The sequence below is a fragment of the Megascapheus bottae genome, chromosome 16 (assembly GCF_031878675.1).
Source record: "Megascapheus bottae isolate mThoBot1 chromosome 16, mThoBot2.hap1, whole genome shotgun sequence".
Lineage (NCBI taxonomy): Eukaryota > Metazoa > Chordata > Mammalia > Rodentia > Geomyidae > Megascapheus > Megascapheus bottae.
The window spans coordinates 1,559,551-1,578,461 of NC_143524.1; the positions used below are offsets into that span (position 1 = coordinate 1,559,551).

Below are 18,911 nucleotides of genomic sequence, written 5' to 3' on the forward strand. Positions count from 1 at the left end.
GGAGGTCTCGGTGTCAACTGGGAGGTGTAGTTTCCTGGGCGCTGAAGCTCCTGCGCGGGGAAATCCGGGAACTCGGTTTCCCAGAGGGCCGAGCGCGGGTGGGCGGGGCCGCGGGCCCAGTCCGGCGGGGTCCGGACGCCGCGAGCCCGCGAGGAGCCGGCGGTGCGGAGCCCGCGCCGCGCCGTCCTCTGCACCTCAGCCCGGTAAGTGCCCCGTGCGGCCCGGCGGGCCCCGGGCCTCCCCTGCATCCGCCGCCCGGCTCTGACGGCGGCTCCTCTCTCCTCAGCGCCCACCCTGGGCTCCCCGGAGCCCGGGCGCTCGTCCCGCACGCCGCTGCCCTCGGCTCGGGGCCTCATGGCCGGCGCCGAGGCGGGCGAGGCCTCCCCGGGCCTGGAGGACGACGCTCCGCCTTCGGACACCGTGTCCCTTGGCGACTCCGACTCCGACCTCAGCTTGCCGGCAGAGGCGGAGGCGGCGGCGCTGTCACCGGGGGCACCTCCGGGGGAGGCCCAGGAAGACTCGGGCACCGAGGAGCCCGCAGAGCCTCCGTCGCCCCCCGCGCAGCCCTTCCACCTGCGAGGCATGAGCTCCACCTTCTCCCAGCGCAGCCACAGCATCTTCGACTGCCTGGAGGGCGCCGCCCGCAGGGCCCCTCCCCCAGGGCCCCAGCCCAGGGGGGACGGCAGTGAACGACAGCCCCCGCCACCTCCCGGCCATCCTCCAGCGAGGGGTCTGAGCAGAGCCCACGGGAGCCCTGGCCCTCCGAGGGCGTCCCCTGTCCCGGACTACGTGTCACACCCCGAGCGCTGGACCAAGTACAGCCTGGAAGATGTGGCGGAGACCACTGAGCTGGGCAATCGGACTGCTGTCCTGGCCTTCCTGGGCGCCCGGACAGCCCCCACAGACTACCTGCCGTCCTTCAACCAGGACCCCTCCAGCAGTGGGGAGGGCAGAGTGGTCTTCACCAAGCCAGCTCGAGCTGAGAGGAAGCGGGCCCTGAGGAAGGAGGGTGTGCTGGGTGCAGGCAGCGAGGGTCCTGTGGAATTGGCACACCTGGCGGGGCCTGGGCCTGAAGCGGAAGAGTGGACCAGCACCCAGGGGCTGCCAGAGGTGGGAGTGGCATCGGGGGATACCTGCGCAGAGTCTTCCCCAGGCCCTCCCGGGGTGGAGGCTGTTGGCTTCCATGGGAGCAAGAAGCGGAACAGAGAGCACTTCAGGAACAGAGGTGGAAGCCCCGAGGGCCCAGGGGCTGAGGTGTGAGCAGGGGCAGCTGGCCTGGCCACACCCCCCCATCATCTGTCCTCCTGTGCCTAGCCCAGGTGCAGCTATGGCTGCACAGCCACTGCCATGAGTGGAGGGCGGCAGGGGCACCAGCAGCCCTGGCCAGGGCTCCAGGTCCCTGGGGATGAGACATGGAGCCCTGCTTCTCCCTAGGCCTTGTCTGGGGACAATAAAGGCTTTGGGTCTTTCTCAGGTCTGTGTGTGGGTCTGTTCACCCTGAGGGCTCTGCTTCAGCAGTCTTCCCCATGTGTAAACCCCTGGTCTCAGGGTTTTCAGTGCACACCTGCCTTCTGCATGCATGGGTCTACTAGAGGAACAGGCCTGTAGCTATATGACACCCAGTTTTGCCCACCTATGGATGACCCCATCACATCAGCCCTGGCCCCTGTAGACCGCAGGCCTCAGAAGGAGGCTGGGCACGGGGCACATGGGTGTCCTCAGGGTGCAGGACAGTACTTGGCTTGTGCACGGGGTCGGGCTGGAAATCCTCCAGGGATGTAGGATAGAAGACATTACTACATGACTTTCGTGTCTGAGCTCGGTCTGCCCTCCGTCTGTAGCCCTGGTTTTGGGCCTCAAGGTGCCTGGATGGACAGTTAGGCCTAGTGGGTTGTGTGTGGGCCCCTTGTTGTTTTGCTAAGGCCAGAAGCCATCAGGTCCACTGTGGTGTGGTGGGTTCAGTGGTCTCGTCTGGAAGACCAAGTGGCTCTTGGCACCTTCAGAAGGGAACACCAGTGCTACCCAGGAAGGGTTTGGAGCTGAGAGCCGTGGTGGGCACCTGGCCCTGCCCTATGGAAGCTGGAGCTGGCCAGCTGACCGGTGAGGACCATAAAGAACAGAAACCATAACCACAGAGTTTGAAACAATGGTTTCTTATCAGGAGCAGAGGGTGCCAGGAAAGGTGGCTCACTTTCCGGGGTTCAGATCTAGGGAGAGCTGCTTCTCTTGTACTCTGCTGCGTCCAGGGCGAGGCCAGTATGTCCCCAAGACAGCCAGTGTCAGTCATACTGAGGCCGGCTAGCCTCGGGGTGCTCCCTGCCTCCAGGATTCACCCCATGGCTAGCAGGGGCCTGCAGGTTCCCGCCACCAAAGCTCTCAGGGCCTGTGGGAAGGAAGGGCCTCTTCAGCTGCTGAGTGGCCAGTACCAGGTAAGGCCTTGCCCAGGCTGGGCACCTGCACAGTCCATGTAGCCTCTGGCTTTGGCAGGAGGTGGGGGGCAGCTGTTGGTATTTGGTTCTTGCTTTCTGCCACAGATGAGCAGCCATACAGATACTTACTCCAGTGAGTGCTGCCCTGGGCCAATCTGTCGACCATGGAAGACAGAAGCAGCGTGCAGTAATTGGCCTAGAGGGGTCAGAGGAAGTGCCACGGCATGGAGATGGGCCTTCCCTGTCTGTTACTCACCTCCTGCAGGGGCACCCTCCCTCTGAGCCGCTTCAGTGTGGGGGTGGAACGCTGCATGAGAGATGTGGCTGGGCAGCCCTGGGAGGGCCTGGTCCCACAGGATCTGGCCACTGCATCCTGGGGCCCTGTGCACAAGGCCCTCACTGCTGGCCAGCCCATTGCTTGTGGCAGTCAGCATGGCCCTGTGTCAAGCCGGGCAGAGCTGCATTGTCACCTAGCCTAGGGATGGATGGGACTCTGGTTCACCGACTTAACCTGTGACTCCAGACATTTGATGCGCTTTTCTTGTTCTCTCAGCCCCCCAAGGTACTTGGCAACCAAGTCCACTCTGCAGAGAAGAGGGGAGGTCACAGGTTAGGCAGCCCTCTCCTTGTAGGGTTGCCACCCTCCCAGCCAGCCCTGGCCTCTGGGTGCCTACATCCCTTCTCGGACCCCCTTTCCCTGCCATTATTTAGGGGTGATGGCCCCCGGGACTCCTGTGGGTATCCGTCTGCTTATTTCTGGGGCTCCGGCCTGGGGCACGCTGCCCAGGGAGAAGGGGCACAGGCAGGAGCAGGGCTCCTGGAGTGAGGTCTGGGAGAAAGAAGCATTCACAGCAGGTAGAGAATGCCAGGCCACGTATCCTCTCCCTTCAGGGTAGGTGAGGCCTTGGCAGAGCTCTCCCCAAGAAAGAGGCTAAGCCGCTGGGCCCAGGGACTCATCCACGGTGCTGCCCTGCCCCTTTCAGCTTCTGTTTCCAGCAGCTTGCCCTGCCTCCCTGCTGTGGAAAGGATGAGCCATCTCTGACAGGCTCAGGCAGGGCCTGGTGGTCCCTCCCAGCGGCCTGCACACCAACGCCAGCCCACCCCATGGCCACGTTGACACCGGGGCCACCTGCCTCCAACATCTCTGGGCAGACAGCCTCCACCAGGCTGCCACTCTGAGCCAGGTCTGAGCTCACCACGCCTGCTCTCACCCCCCAGGCCTCCCTGACTGCTACCTGTGTGCCGTCTTCCGGAGCACCTCCCCCTCGCTGTCCCGCCTCCTCTTCTCCACCTTGCTCAGGAAGTTCTCCTTCTGCACCGTCTCCCAGGTAATGATCTTCTGGTCCAGGGGACCAGGCAAGTCTCTCTCTGGGAGGGCGGGTGACAGAGGCAAGCCTCACAGAGCTGACGGGGCCTGGAGGGCAGGGGCAGGTAGGGAGGGCATGGATGGACAGGCAGGGTGGGCTGCATGCGGGACCCCAGCAGTGGGGATATGGGCCGGGCCTGGGCCACCGGGCAGCTGTACCTAGGTGTTCCCGCTTGTGCTGGGCACCCTTCCTGAAGACTCGCTTAAGCACCAGGCTCAGATGGCTGAGCAGAATGAAGGGTGGGGCCAGGGCTGGACGCCCGTGGTATTCCACGATGAGGTGGTAGCGCTGGAACTTCCAGAACATGTCCGCATTGCCCTGCACCACCTGGAACGTGTAGCTGCAGGGCAGGCAGCCAGGGTCACACCCGCAGCCCGCTACACCCTGCTGGTGGAGCCAGGGCCAGCGGGATGGGCAGGGGAGCTGTGGAGGCCGGGCGGGCAGGCGGGCGGGCAGGACACCTGAACATGGCGATGAGCAGGTTCATAAGCAGCACGTTGGTGACCAGCAGGAAGGTGACCAGCAGGAGGATGACCAGCCAGTTTGCGTAGAGGTTGGGGCAGGAGGGCGAGTCCTCCTGCAGCAGTGGGTGGACGGAGCAGTTCACCCGGGCCTCTGAAAGGCCAGCAGGTTGTCAGGCCGGGAAGTGTGGCCCAGAGTGGAGGTACCACGAGGGCACAGGTGCGGCACGTCCCCCTACCCCGTCCACACCCCATCCTCTGCGTGCCAGAGCCACTGGGGAAGCTCTAGCCCAGAAAGACAGGTGAAGGCTTCTACCGGGGGCCCTGGGGACAGAGCCAGGGCCATGAGATGAAGGTGGGTATGGAAAAATCTGCCTGCCTTTGCAGGAGTCCATTCCTCCACCACCACCACCCCAGCAAGGATGGCCACAGCCTGCCCTGCAGCCCAATCGGGGCAGTCTGCAGTCTCCCAGGGCTTGCAGTGGGCACCAGAGCCCACTCTAGGTTACTGTGGGCCTCAGCCCTGGGCCTGCACCCCACGGTGGATTTGGGCAGGAGCTGGAGGGAGCGGCGGGTGGAAGTTGACAAGGGCCCAGCCCCTCCAAGGAGATCCTGCTTCTACTTTGGGCCCTGCCCCGGCAGTGCCAGCACGCACGTGTCAGGGTGTCTGTCCGCACGTGGTTCCCTCACACAGACATTGGAGCGTGCCGCTCTGCCTGCCCTTCTGGGTCTCTGTGCTGTGATTCACCCCCTGGGGCAGGTGACAGGGTCGCAGCCCTCACTGGCAGGGATGGTCTCCTCACCAAACACCCCCTCTGCACCCACGCCTGTCCCTCTGCCCCCTCAGCCCACTCCAAAGCCCAGCTGGCGCGTGGCCTTCCTAGACAGGTCCCACTGTCCCCAGCCGGTGGAGGCTGGGGGCTCAGTGAGGGTGTGTGGGCTGTGCCAGAGCCCCCACGACCCAGCAGGTCCCTCAGGACACACGCGTGCTTGGGCAGCAGGACCACGCTGGCTGCAGGGCACTGCCCCCCCCCCCAGCTGCGCACACACCATCAATTTCATCCAGCGGGATCTGCCCAAAGATCTGCAGGTAGGGCCGGTAGAGCACGCGGCGGAAGACCCACTCCAGACGGCTGTCCTGGGGGTGCAGCAGCGCCTGGGTGGTGACGCCGTAGGCTACCAGCCACACACTCAGGAAGAAGAGGAAGAAGAAGACGTCCTTCATCTGCGGGGGAGGGGTCAACAATGCCCGCGGCCCCGCGTGGAGATGCCCGGCTCAGCACCCCTCCACTGGGGTCTTGGCAGAAGGACCAAACCCACCTGGGGCCCAAGGTCTCACCATGGGGCCCCACGCCCACCCCACCCCTCCCCATCTCACCATGGGATCCCATGCCCCTCTCTGTCCCCTCCCCATCTCACCATGGGGCCCCACTCCCACCCCCGGCCCCCTCTCCCATCTCACCATGGGATCCCACGCCCACCCCACCCCTCCCCATCTCACCATGGGATCCCATACCCCTCTCTGTCACCCCTCCCCATCTCACCATGGGATCCCATACCCCTCTCTGTCACCTCCCCCATCTCACTATGGAGCCCCATGCTCACCCCCACCCCTCCCCCATCTCACCATGATGTTCCATTCCCCCCTCCCCTCCCTCTCACCATGCGCTCCACAATGATGATCTTGGGGCCCAGCTGCTTGTGAATGGCAAAGATGTGGATGAGTCGAAGTGTGAAGACCATGAAGTCGATGGCAAGGACCGTGCGGCCAGCTTCGAACACCCAGGGCAGCATCCTGCAGGGGCCAAAGGCCGGAGCCAGGTCACACCGGGCCCCGGTGGCCGCTGTGGCCGTGGGATCTCTGGCACCGTACCTGCAGGTGACGCCGACAATGAACAGGAAGATGGCCACCATGTCACACTTGTTCCAATTGTCCTCCACATATAGAGTGAACTTCTTCACCAAGTGTGTGTCCTCGTCTGTGAAGAAGCCCTGGCACCAGGGGACAGGCTGTGACAGCTGCCCGGGCTCACCTGGCAGAATGAGCCAGGCCCCCGTGGGATCTGCCTCACAAACAAGGTTCACCCTAGGCCAGCGCCCCAGCGCCGGGTCCATGGAAGCTGTTCCAGGGCTGAGTCTGGGAGAGAACCGGAGCTCGGGTGCTGGAGCGTGCCCAGTGCAGGTGGCACACACCTGAAACCCAGGAGGCTGAGAGCTGAGGATCCCAGGGTAGAGCCAGCCTGGCAGACACACCACAAACCTGAGATGAGGGACAACACCCAGGGCCTGAGTTCAAGGCCTATGGCCTATGTAAGTGAATAAATACATTTTGGGGAGGGGGGGCTCGTTGTCCCTGAGCTCTTTGGCTCAAGGCTGCTGCCTTGAGCCACAGCGCCACTTCCAGTTTTCTAGTGGTTAACTGGAAGTAAGAGTCTCATGGTCTTTAGTGCCCCGGCTGCTTCGAACCTTGATCCTCAGATCTCAGCCTCCTGAGTAGCTAGGATTACAGGCAGTGAGCCACTGCGCCTGGCAATAAATGTATTTTTAAAGAGCTGGAGTGTGGCTCACGTAGTTAGAACATCTGCCTAGCATGTCCAAGGCCCTGAGTTCAAGCCTCAGGACTGGAGATACAAACCAAAGCAAACAAACAGTGAAGGGCCATCTGGACTCAGGACCTGTGCATGCTGAGGGCTTGGGACAGTGATGGCTGTGACGGGCCTTCCCCGGTTGCACTCGTCAGGACCTGGGATCAGGCGCAGAGCTGCACAGCCCAGGGCCCCGCCCCCCTGGCCCTCACCTGTCGGGTCTCCTCCAGCACCAGCGTGAAGACCCAGAAGTAGAGGGTGACCTCGGCCCCCGCCGGCCCCTCCGGAGCGGGCCTGAAGTCCACCAGCAGGACGTAGGCGAAGAGGAAGAGGAAGGCGAAATACATGGCCACGTTCCCCAGGAACACGGTCACGGGGGCGCCCCAGAACTTCCGCCAGCGCGAGAGCAGGAAGGCAGCCGGCCGCGCCCGCTCGCCCCGAGGGCTGGGCCCCACCGACACCCTGTGTGACACCAGGCCCAGGAGGCCACAGCCGGTGAGGGGCCGGGCGAGCTCCTGTCGGGGTGTCCCGCCAGATCCCCGCCGCCCCTGCTGCAGCCTGCGCCCCCTCGCCCCGTCCCCTTACTGGCCGCCTGGATGGTACAGCAGAGTCTTCTCCGCGTCCAGGCTGTCTAGTTCCTGCAGGTCCTCCAGGCCCGACGCTGGGGGGAGGTCCTCGCTGCAACACAGGGACACTCAGGCCCTGGGCCTTGGGCTACAGGACTCGGACTCCCACACGGGCCCTGGCCCTGCCCGCTGCCCGCCCTGCCAGCCGCCCACCCTGTTCACCTGAAGGTGATGAGGTTGGTATAGATGAGGGCAGGGCAGGTGAAGGCACCCAGCAGCCGCAGGATAGGCGTGCCCGTGGCCATGTCTCCCCACCAGATCTTGGTCAGGAAGGCCTGAAAGAAAGGCCCATGCTGTAACACTCCCCTGCAGCGCCAGGCTCCCCATGCTGGTGCCCTGGGGCGTCACCCGGGGTGGCGGGGAGGGGGGCAGGGGAAGGAGCTCCTCCCTGGAGCATGGATTTCACCGCTGCTGGGAACCTTGTGTAGGTGTGCATGCACGCCTGTGTGTGTACCATACGTGTGTGGTAGGGCTTGGATTCCACGGCTTCTGGGAACCATGTGTGTACATGTATGCACAGGCACGCGTACAGGTGACACGCATGTGTGTACACGTGCTGTGTGTATGTGTTTGTGTGTGCTGGCAACTGAACTCAGGGCCTCGTGTTCTTGGAGGTTTTGCTCAAGGCTGGTGCTCTACCTTACAAACCACAGCACCACCCCTGACTTGTTGGTGATTCACTGGAGACTTTTCTGCCAGGCTGGCTTCGAACCTCAATGCCCAGATAGCCTCCAGGGTAGCTAGGATTGATTATAAGCACGATCACTGTTGCCCAGTCCTTGTGAACTTTCAATAGGAGACTGCAGGCTCTGCCATGGTGATGGCACTGGCTCTGAGACAGCCTAGAAAAGTTTCCCAGCAGAGGGCGCAGGAACCCAGCTGTGACCAGGGCCCAGAGCTGGCGCTGCCTCTGGGAGACATCTCTGTGCCAGGGACAGCCAGGGCTCCGCCGCTGCCCGCCCTCCCGTGTGCCATCGACAGCTGGGCTCTGCCTACTGCCCACCCTTCCGTGTGCCAGGGAAAGCTGGGCTCTGCCTACTGCCCACTCTCCCGTGTGCCAGGGACGGCCGGGCTCTGCCGCTGCCCACCCTTCCATCTGCCAGGGACAGCCGGGCTCTGCCGCTGCCCGTCCTCCTGGATCTGCTGAGGCCTGCTGGCCGCTCACCTGAACACCATCGTGGGCAAAGAAGGCCTTGGCGTCGGCCTCGGTGGCCAGGTGCAGGCAGGTGGTGCGGCTCCAGCTCCGGTTCCTGCGCACCAGCAGGGCAAAGGCCCGCTCCTCGCTGTTGGCGTAGCACTCCGAGAAGAGGTCTGCCGGGGCCCGGCCGCAGGGCAAGGCTGACGCCCGCTCAAGCCCCGCCCGGTGGGATGCATCTGCATCTACCCCTCTGCACCCCTCCGGGCCTCCTGCTCTGACTCCCCGGTTACCAGGATCCCCGTGGCCTCTGTGCCAGGGCTGAGCTTCGTGGATCCCCCCAGGCCTCCCGCGCCGTCCCCACGCACATCCCTGCCACATGCTCTCCCTGCGGGGAGACGAGCCCCCTGCCTGCCCCACAGAAGGAGCCAGCCTGCCCTGCCGCTGTCTGGGGCCCCGGGACGGAGCCCACGCCCCGACCCCCCACACTGCTCACCCAGGGCCAGGTGCTCGTACTTGGCCTCGCGCATGGCGCGGGCTGCCTCTGCCTCAGTCTCCAGGTGGGACATGTCCTTGATGATCTTGCAGGCTGCCAGGGCGGCGGCCACGCCCTCCTGGCCCTGGAAGTCAGGGTGTCAGGCGGTGCCCTCCCCCTCCCTTTCACTGCCCGGCCCAGGCCAGCCTGGCTCTGCTGCAGACACGCACCATGGCCCAGAAGTAGGTGGCCATCTCGTGGCGGTTCTGCAGAACGGCCCACAGGAACAGGTCCCTCCACGGGTCCTCGCTCTTCTGGGTGAGGTCCAGCAGCCACTTCTGGCCCGTGGGGCGCTTGGCTGACCCCTTCTCCTGAGGAGGGGATGTGGCCATCAACCTCAGCCTGGCCTCATACCCAGCCCTGCTGTTCTGCGGCCCTGGGACGGCTCACCGCCACCCTCCGGTCCTGGTAGAGGCCCCGGCAGGCGTCCTGCAGAAAGTCCTTGAGCAGCCGGGAGACCTCGTGCAGGGAGAAGGCGGGCGGCCCCTTGGGTGGCTCCCGGGCCTGCTGAGCGCTCAGGCCAGCCAGCGTCAGCCGCCCCTCCTCGTGTTTGCGCTGCAGCAGGCTGAAGAGCAGACTTTTGGAGGACACGGAGCGATAGAGCTGCTGCAGCCGCCCGTAGGTAAGGAAGTCGGCCATGTCGGCGCCGCTGTCCACAAAGAGGCGCACGAAGTCGGGCTTGTTGCTGACCAGGGCGTCCATCATCACCTCCTCCAGGTCACGGGACTGGACTCGCCCGGCAGAGTGGAGGAGGGACAGTGAGGGGGGGCCTCTCCCCCGGGGCGCCCCGCTTCCCCCTGAGCGAGTCAGAGCGTGCAGAGTCCACGTGGCTGGGTTAGGAAGATCCCACGTGGTAGCCCGGCCTCCAGAGCAGCCCAGCCTGCCCTCCATCCCACCGGCTGAGCCACAGTGGGCCTGGCCTGCGAGCCTCTGGCTTCCCAGGGCCTCTGTGTGGTCTCTGCCCCGTGCTGGCCGGAACCCGGCCCGGGGGCTCTCACCTTCCACTCGACATCCCCACTGAAGATCTCACTCTTGGCGATGTCCACGCGATCCCAGGCCACAGCGAGCTTGAGCTCGTCCAGGTAGTCCTGGGCCTCCTGGCTGTGACTTTTGCAGGCTGTGGGCAGAGCGGGGGTGGTTGAGGCCCGGTTTTGCAGGTGGACTTGACAGGCCATGGCAGCTTCCAGGGGTGGCAGCAGCATGTATGGGACAAACCCAGACCCCTAGGCGAGGCCTGGACGCTGTCCTGCACGGCGTCATGTTCACAGGGTGCGGGGACCCCTGAGGGGCAGTGAGGGGTTCTTTAGGGGGCTCCTGGGCCTTCTGTCCTGGAGAGAGCCGCCACCTCCCAGATGCCCTCCTGGTGTGAACCCCATGTCCGCCACCGAGACACAAGGGCCCGGGGCCTCGGGGACGAGAGGCTGTCACCCCACCAGGCGGGGGTGGGGGGGACACAGCTCAGTAACAAAGAGTGGCACATTGATTCCACCTGTGTACGTCCTCCAATCCACAGCAGGAGGGAGAGCCCAGTGCTGGGGAGAACACACTGGCAGCGAGCAACGTGCACTTCCGGGAGGATGGAGCTATTGCGGAGCTGGTGACAGCCACGCTATTGTGATCAGACCCCAAACAAGCCAGGTGAACACTTAATACACACACACACACACACACACACACACACACACACACACACACACAGTGGTACATGCGTGTACACTGGAAAGCTGGCTGCAGACAGAAGCCATCGTGGCTACGGCACCTTCTTCTCCCGCCCCGCTCGGGGTGGGCAGGCGGTGCGGTCGCCGCTGGCCTGTCCCTGCCCAGACCCACCTTTCACCAAGGCCTTGAGAATGACGGTGTCCAGGCCCTCGGAGCCCTCCTGCTCGAAGTCGTACACCGTGAGCAGGTGGGGGTACGTGGCAATGTGCTGCAGCTGGAGCAGGAAGAGACTCTGAGGGCCCCTGGCTCAGGTGCCCAGTGAGGCCAGCGCCTGCCGGCCGCCCGCCCCACCCCGGGCCTGACCAGAGCTACCCGGCGATGAGGGGCGGGCTACCCAGGTGCCTGCACCCCAGTGGGCGGAGCAGGAACCCATGGGGGTGGGGGAGAGGGCAGGGATGGCCGAGACTCCACCCGACACCAGGACCCGTGGCACGGACCAGGCCTGAAGGACGCCCACCCCGATGGCGCGTACCAGCTGGGTCCAGTGCAGGACGGCGTCCCAGGAGAAGCGCTCCCCAGGGAACTTCTCCTGGAACTGCTTCTCTACCACCTGGGGCACCAGCAGGTGAGGCTGGCTCACCAGGGCCGCCAGCACGTCGGCGATGCCCCCAGAGCCTGCCAGGATGAGCCACGGCGCGGCGTGCTCCACGGCCCTGGACAGCCTCTGGTGGAGCGGGACAGGGTGCGCTCCTGTGGGACCACCGTCCCCCCTCCCCCGCCCACCCATCCCCGGGAGCCTCGGGGATCCCCGGGGACCCACCATGTCCTCCAGGAGGCCCTGGGCAGCCAGAACCCACCTGCCTCCCCTGCCCCTACCTCCAGGGTGCTGGGGTCTCCATTGACCAGAAGGCAAAGAACTGGGATCTCGATGCTGCCCGTGCCTGCGCATAAGCAGCTCCTGAGCTACCTCCAGACACCCCGGAAGAAGAGGGGGCAGCAAGGGGAAGCCCGGGGATCGCCTCACAGCAAGGGTGGCCACCCCCACCCCAGCCCCCTGAGCTGCCCGGCTGCTGGACACACACGAGTCAAAGGCGCCTGGCTGCCTGCCTGCCTGCACCCTCCGCTCCCTTCCTTTATCCACCCTTCCTGCTTTCTCCCCTCTCTTCCTCCCTCCCTGACAGTCCCGACGCTTGAACTCAGGACCTGGGCACTGTCCTTGAGTGTCTGTACTCGAGGCCTAGTGCTGTCCACGTCTGCGTTTCTGGTGTTCATTTTTAAATTTTCTTGTCTTTTTAGAAGTGATTATTATGAAGATGAGGTACACAGTGCTTTACACTTCCGTAAGTCAGGTAGGAAGTACATTTCTCTCTGGACGATGTCATCCTGGGTGGGTTTGTTTGTTTGTTTTTGCTTTTGTCAAGTCGAGGGGCCTGAACTCTGGGCCTGGATGTTGTCTCTGAGCTCTTCAGCTCAAGGCTATCTCTTTATCCCTTGAGCCATAGCATCATTTCTGGTTTTCTGGTGGTTCATGGAATTTCCTGCCCAGGCTGGCTTTGAACTGTGATCCTCAGACCTCAGCCTCCTGAGTGGCTAGGGCGACAGGCGTGAGCCACTGGCCCTGAGCCACTGTTTTCACGCTCAGTGGCCTGGCCGAGCATGTGCATGTCTTGCTTGCTGGCGTTTCACATTCTTGGTGCACGTCTGAAGCAGTCAAGCATTGATTTGTCAACACAACTCCCAGCACACCAGCCCCACTGTCACGGCAGCCGGGGCCGCGGGCAAGGCCGCCCCCTGGCGGTGGCAAGCCTGGAGGCCCTGTGGCGGGAGACGGGCCTCTGGAATTTTGACGGGAAAATTTCCAGGAGGGCATCTGAGAGATGGAAATGGTCTCGGCACCCCTGCTGCCCGGTGCGGTGACTGCCTGGTCAGGTTGGCTCTGCCCATCAGTGACTCTCTGTCAGACCTGAGGGCTGTGGTGTGCCCGTCCTCCTGTCCTGTCCCTCTTGCCCCTCCTTCAGCCCCATGGCCCTCAGCTCCTCCTGCCCCCTCCCATCCGGAGCCCCTGCCCGTGGGGGCCTCCTCACCCCCGTAGCCCATCCTCTGCTGGGAGATGTGTTTCTCCAGGCGCAGCCGCAGCTCCGCCAGCCCATCCTCCCCCGTCTCGGGGGCCGTGGGCTCCACCAGGATGAAGTGGGAAAGGTTGCTGTCCAGGGGGCAGAGCGGGCCCTGGCTGCCGCCGCCGTCATCTGTGGGGTAGTGGACAGGGGTGTCCTCCTGTGCAGGGAAGGAGGGGGGACGAGGCAGAGCCCTCAGGGCACGGGAAATGCTGCCGTCCAGCGGGTGGCCCCGGGCTCCACACCCCCGGTTTATCCTCGGGAGCTGCATCCACCCAGGGTTTCCCCGAGTGACCGGCCTGTCCCCTGCTCCCTGCCACCCCGGCCCCAGCCCTGCAGGCTGGCCGCTCACCTGGACAGCGTCCAGAAGCTGGTGGTGCAGGACGCGGCGCAGCGAGGCCATGCCAATGGCCACCACGCGGACCTTGACGGAGGTGCTGGCCAGCGAGTGGTCGCGCACGGCCTGCCCGATGTGCCGAGCCAGGCCCACGCGGAGTGCGCTCGTCAGGATCCAGGCGCCTGCAGGGGTGCGGCAGGCGGCTCCCTGTGCCCGTGGCCCCACGCCCTCCGCCAGTTCCCACCACAGCCCAGGACAGGGGAGTGCTTGGAGCCACCGCTGGGCTCTGCCGGGGAGTGCGCCCCCGCCCCCCGCCCAGGGGCCTCCCGGACAGAGCAGGCCACAGAGGGCAGAACCACTGCCTCTGTCCACGGCAGATCTTCTCTTGTGTGTGTGCTGGTCCTGGGGTTTGAACTCAGGACCTGGGAGCTGTCCTAATGCACTACCACGTGAGCCACTTTTCCACGTCTACTGTTTGGTTGGTTAATTGGAGAGGAGATTAGAGTTTCATGGATTTTTCTTCCTTGGTGGACTCTGTGATTCTCAGATCTCAGCCCCCTGAGTAATTAGGATTACAGGTGTATGCCACCCAAGTTTAGCCAGATCTTTGTTCCCTCCCTCCCTCCCTCCTTTTCCTTCCTTTCTACCTTTTTTTTTTTTTTTTTTGGTTGGTCATGGAGCCTGAACTCTGGGCCTGGGCGCTGTCCCTGAGCAATTCAGCTCAAGGCTAGCGCTCTACCGCTTGAGCCACAGCCCCACTTCTGGTTTTCTGATGGTTAACTGGAGCTGAATCTCAAGGACTTTGGTGCCCAGGCTTTTTTGTTTTGAGTTTGGGGGACTGAACCCAGAGCCCGGAGCGTGTTCGGCGGGCACTGTGCCGCTTCAGCCGCAAACCCAGCCCTTTTGGTTCACTTTGTTCTTGTGGTGACATCTCAGTAATGTTGCCCCTCTGCCTACACGGTGCTTCAAGCTCCCCATCCTCCTGCCTCCATCCCTGAGTTTCTGGGGTCACAGGCGTGTGCCCCACATCTGCTTCTCCTTGTCTTCACTATAATCGTTTCTGCAGCGAGGGATCCGGAAACCCCAAATCCTCCCTCTGGTCTTCCACAGGCAGAGCTAGTCTCAACACAAAGCCAAGAAAGTGGGTTTGGAGCCCAGCTAGCAGCTGGCTAGATGGATTTCTGAAGAGGGTGCAGGGCGCTGAGGCCCCTGGTCCCGGGCACCTCCATGCACGGCACGGGGCGTGGCAGGGCTCACGGGCCTTCCATGCACGAAGGCAGCCACCCACCCATCCCCACGCGTGGCCCCCACAGCCCTGGTGCGGGGAGGGGAGGGGGGATCAGGGGCCGGGGCGGAGCCGCACCGGTGCTCTGCGCGGCCTTCACCAGCTCCTTCCGCAGGATGTCCCGCAGCCAGGACTTCAGGGCGAAAGGTCGCTCCTCGCCCACCAAGGACACCACCAGGTTGGGGGCCGGCAGGTGCCACTCAGTGAGCAGCAGGTCGAAGAGCGCAGAGGAGGCCACGCTGCTCAGCACCTTCACAAACTGCGGGGCAGGGGCGGCTCAGGGCGCTGGCACGGCCTGGGGGCCTGGGGAGCTCGGGGCACGGTGGGGGCACTGCTGGAGGACCCAGGGGGACTGGGCCCTGGGGCCCGACCCAGGGAGGGTGGGGCTGGGCTTGGGTGTTTCAGTCTCCCCTGGCGGGGCAGAGGCCGCACTCAGCCCCGAGGTTCTGAGGCCTGCGGGGCCCCGAAGAGGAAGGGGGACCCGTGTGCTTGTCCTACCTTTCCTCGCTTCTTCCCGGACCCTCCGAAGTCCATCTCCCCCCGGCACAGGCCTGGCCCCCGCCTGTCTCCAGCCTCCGGGGGGTTTCCGGGACAGAGGCCTGGGGACGTCTGCATGGTGCAGCCGCTGTGGACACCAAGACCGCCGTGGTGGCCCTCACCCCAGAGTCCCTGGCCCCTGCACAGCTGGACTCGGGACAGGACTCGGCCCCCCAGTGACGCACCCCATCCTTCAGGGATCCTGAAACCCTGAAAAGCTTGGTGGGGACTCTGTGTTCCAGCCAGCCCACCTGCCTGTCCTCCACCCCTGCCGCCCTCCCCGAGCCACCTGGGGCAGGTGAGCAGCCAGGCACGCCAGCTCGCGTGGAGGTCTGAAGATGGAGTGGGGGAGGACAGGGACCCCCAATTGTCCAGGTGGGCCTGAGAGGCCAGGCGTGGGAGGCCTCACAAGGGAGGCCAGCCCTAGCCCTTGCTACCGATAGCCTGCTTTCCTGGTGGGGGGAGGAGAGGTTTGCGCCACTCCTTACCCTGGCAAGGCTCGAGTCCTTTTCTGGCCACGGGGGCAGGCCAGGCACCCTGGTCCACCCTTTCCCTCAGGAACTCAGGCAGTCAGCCTTGCCGATGGAGCAGGTGCCACCCAGGCGCCTAGCTGGGCAGCTGCTGGAGTCTCTGGGTGTGCCACAGCCTGGCCCGACTCTTGCCTGCCTGGATGGTGCCTCAGAAAACTCAATATGGAGCTCACCAGTGCCTCCAGCTCCCTGTGCCCCCCCCCCAGCCCCCGCAGAACACATCTCCAGCCAGAGTAGGAGAACACAAACCAAGGTCTGTCGGGGCCTGCCCCATTCGGGGAGCAGCTCCCCCACTCTCCACCCAGACTCCCCCAGCCACAGAGAGCCCTCTTTGCTGGCATGGAGATTGGATTTAGGGCCTCAAGTTCACTAGACAGGCGCTCTACTATCTGATTCACACTCGTAGCCCTTTTGTTTTGTTTAAAAACTTGTGTGTGTGTGTGTGTGTGTGTGTGTGTGTGTGTGTGTGTGTGTGTGTGTGTGTGCTGTTCCTGGGACTTGAACCCAGGGCCTGGGCACTGCCCTTGAGCTTCTTTTGCTCGAGGCTAGCGCTCTACCACTTGAGCCACAGCACCAGTTACTGGCGATGAGTCTCCATCGACTTCCCTGCCTCGGCTGGCTTGGACTCACGTCAGCTTCCTGAGAAGCTGGGCTGGCAGGTGTGAGCCGCCCGAGCCCAGTGTTGTGTTTTGTTTTTGAACAGGGTCTTCTAACTTTGCCTGGGCTGGTTTTGTCCCCCCACACCCAGACCATGGAAGGCCCTCGTGAAGGCAGTGTTTCTTTGATAGGGTGACTACATGTTGGTGCAGGTGTGGAGAGGTGGACAGGAAGCCACTGGCCACAGGAGGGGCTCTCTGGTGCCTGCGGGCAGAGCCGAGACTGAGCCTCCCCTGTGCGCTTCTGAGGCCTCTGGAAGGAAGCCACCCTCCCCCGCACCCCCTGCCCCGCCATACCTTTGGACGTGACCTTGGAAGTGAAGACCTGGGTCTTTGTGAGGCCAGCGAGATCATGCAAGCAGGGTTAGCTCTCCATGTATGGCTGGGTGGCTCGAGACGACAGAGGGCAGGCAAGGTGAGGGAGTAGCAAGAAGACGGCCCGTGAAAATGGGCCTAGGATGGAGAGATGCACCCGAGAGCCAAGAGCGCCAGGAGCCCCAGGTAGAGGAGGCAGGGAGGTGGCCTCTGGGAGCCCTGATGGGCCAGGTTGAAATGGCAAGTTCCAGTCCTGTGAGCGCCTTGCTGTGGCCCTGTCAGCGCAGCCCCTGCCTGAAGGCCTGGCTCGGCTTCCACCTAGCTGTGTGGTGGCAGGTCCCGGCCAGAGCTGCCTGCTTCCCGGGCTCCGCCTCAAGAGAATGCAAATCCTCGCGCCCCCCCCCCCCCCAAGGTCCCCTGCAGAAACTCAGCATCGCCAAGGCCAGGGCAGGGCCGCATTTGAATATTTGAATAATCTGGTGGTGTGGGGAATGGGAGGAACCCTGGCTGGAGGCCACATTGTGGGATTTGTGTCCAAGAGCCGCAGACCCCAAGGACTGACTGGGCTCCATCCTGGGGACAGAAACCTGCCATCCATGTGCCAGTGGGGCCATGCCTGTGCAAAGGCTCTGGGCAGACCCCATCCCAGTGGGGATGGGTCGAGTGCCTTGCTCTCTGCACCCAGCGTCCCGGTCTAGAGGCTGAGGAGAAGCTGGGAAAGTGCCAAGTGCCAAGCAAATGAAGCCACCACAAGGGAGGGCATGCAAAGGAGACAGAGATTTGCATGAGCAGGTGTCCGGGTCCTGCCCTGCAGGCTCCTGGAGGGAAGGGGGCAGTGAGGAGTCCCAGGTGGCCCCAGCTGGCACCAAATCAGGTCGCTGTAGGCCCCTGGGCCTCTTGGGAGGTGGGCAATGGTCCCTGCAGAAACAGCCTAAGCTAAGCATGGACCCTCGGCACGGCAGACACCTTGTATGGGGCAGACCTGGCCAGACAGGCCCCGGGGCTCCAGCCCGGTGTGCTCCCCAGACTGCGGGCCAGCTCACCTTGGGATGTGGGGACAGGTGCCGTGTAACGAGCTCCTGCAGGAAGGTCCCTGGGGGTGACAGTCCCAAAATGGACCTCGTGGCCTTGATCCCCAAGTGAGGGGCCTGGGAGCCCTGGGCAGGCAGCCCGAGACTCCCCCTACCAGCTCCCCAAGCCCCTCCTGCCGTCCCAGGCTCCTGGGCAGACACTGCCACACTCTGGAGAGACCCTTCCCTCACCCAGGGGACCCGTCCCTTCCTGGGGAGGGGCTCTCTCTCGATACGGACAAACGAAACGGAGGTATGGAACAAGGCTGTGGCCGGAACCACACAGCCCACGCTGTTCCAGCCCACCGATCACACCCACCCAGGGCAGGCGCTTCTCCCTGGACACTGGCCATGGCGTTCGCTCCTCCCTGCTGTTTCTCCCCACTCCACGCTGCCACGTGAGCGGTGGAGTGTGTGCGGCCATGGGCTCTGCCCCGTGCCAGGCCCGCGCCTCCTTCCTTCTTCCACCTCTCTTGGCACCTGGGCAGGTGTGAACAAAGGTGGACCACTGAGGACTGGCCTTCCTTGGCTTGATGGGTCCCTGTGACCCAGGCTTGTCCAGCCCAGCGGGAGGCGGTGCCTGCAGCTGCCACAGCCACCCAGATGGCGGGGCCTCCCCTGGAGTCAATGCCCAGGGTGGCATAGCTCCTAGACAAATCCAGCCGTGAAATCCAGCTGTGCCACCCTGTGTTCCCGCCGAGCCTCAGTTCCCTAGAGCTCCAGTCCCAGGAGGCCCGCCCCGCGAGCTCCCTTGTGAGGTCCACTCCTCGTCCAGGCGGTCAGCCCCCGGGGGGACTGTTGGGGTTTCTGGGTGCAGGATGGCGGTCTCCGGGAAGACTGTAGTCCTGGGCTGGCCACCTCCTCGTGGCCTCCTTTCTCACTCCTGGCTTCATATTGTAAAACGTTATCAGCTGGGCGCTGCTGCTCTGGAATGCTAGCTGTGCAGGGGGGCTGACGTCTGAGGACTGAGGTTTGTAGCCAGCCCACGCAGGAAATCTGTGAGACTCCTATCACCAATTAACCACTAAAAAGCCAACGCTGGAGTTGTGGCTCAAGTGGTAGAGGACCAGCGTTGAATGAAAAAGCTCAGGGACAGTGTCCAGGCGGAGTTCAAGCCCCAGTATTACACACACACACACACACACACACACACACACACACACACACCATGTCTCTAGAGCCTGGCTTCTGGGGGACTGTGGATGACACAGAACCTGGCGTGTTTCTGTGCACCCTTTCTCCATGGGACTCCTAGACCCTCTCTCTGGCA

The 18,911-nt window shown here is 63.8% G+C and overlaps 2 protein-coding genes across 2 annotated transcripts; one reads left to right on the plus strand and one right to left on the minus strand.

Annotated features, from left to right (window-relative positions):
- The first annotated feature begins 42 nt into the window (after positions 1–42).
- On the plus strand, positions 43–1,458 carry Tssc4 (tumor suppressing subtransferable candidate 4). The gene is made up of 2 exons (XM_090348640.1): positions 43–203; positions 287–1,458. Exon 2 carries the CDS (start codon positions 355–357, stop codon positions 1,258–1,260), a length of 906 nt encoding a protein of 301 aa, XP_090204766.1. The 5' UTR covers positions 43–203; positions 287–354; the 3' UTR covers positions 1,261–1,458.
- Positions 1,459–2,279: 821 nt separating this feature from the next.
- On the minus strand, positions 2,280–16,579 carry Trpm5 (transient receptor potential cation channel subfamily M member 5). Its single transcript, XM_090348622.1, has 25 exons — positions 16,554–16,579; positions 15,032–15,158; positions 14,612–14,792; positions 13,265–13,430; positions 12,882–13,078; positions 11,674–11,738; positions 11,330–11,521; positions 10,969–11,071; positions 10,137–10,255; positions 9,529–9,864; positions 9,309–9,449; positions 9,100–9,223; positions 8,634–8,779; positions 7,631–7,743; positions 7,428–7,520; positions 7,055–7,304; positions 6,131–6,249; positions 5,920–6,052; positions 5,308–5,482; positions 4,258–4,411; positions 3,955–4,136; positions 3,665–3,797; positions 2,941–3,013; positions 2,559–2,625; positions 2,280–2,383 (listed from the first exon to the last, which is right to left on the minus strand). Exons 2-25 carry the CDS (start codon positions 15,146–15,148, stop codon positions 2,280–2,282), a joined length of 3,483 nt encoding a protein of 1,160 aa, XP_090204748.1. The 5' UTR covers positions 15,149–15,158; positions 16,554–16,579.
- Between the last annotated feature and the right edge of the window lie 2,332 nt (positions 16,580–18,911).

What these genes read in the sequence shown, in the direction of transcription:
- Tssc4 (XM_090348640.1), top strand. Translation starts at nt 355, where the DNA reads ATGGCCGGCGCCGAGGCGGGCGAGGCCTCCCCGGGCCTGGAGGACGAC.
- Trpm5 (XM_090348622.1), bottom strand. Translation starts at nt 15,148, where the DNA reads ATGCAGACGTCCCCAGGCCTCTGTCCCGGAAACCCCCCGGAGGCTGGA. An exon ending in GAAGGCCGCGCAGAGCACCG is followed by an intron (nt 13,431 to 14,611) that starts GTGCGGCTCCGC and finishes GCACCCCTGCAG; the next exon opens with GCGCCTGGATCCTGACGAGC. An exon ending in TTGCCCACGATGGTGTTCAG is followed by an intron (nt 7,744 to 8,633) that starts GTGAGCGGCCAG and finishes CCTTTCTTTCAG; the next exon opens with GCCTTCCTGACCAAGATCTG.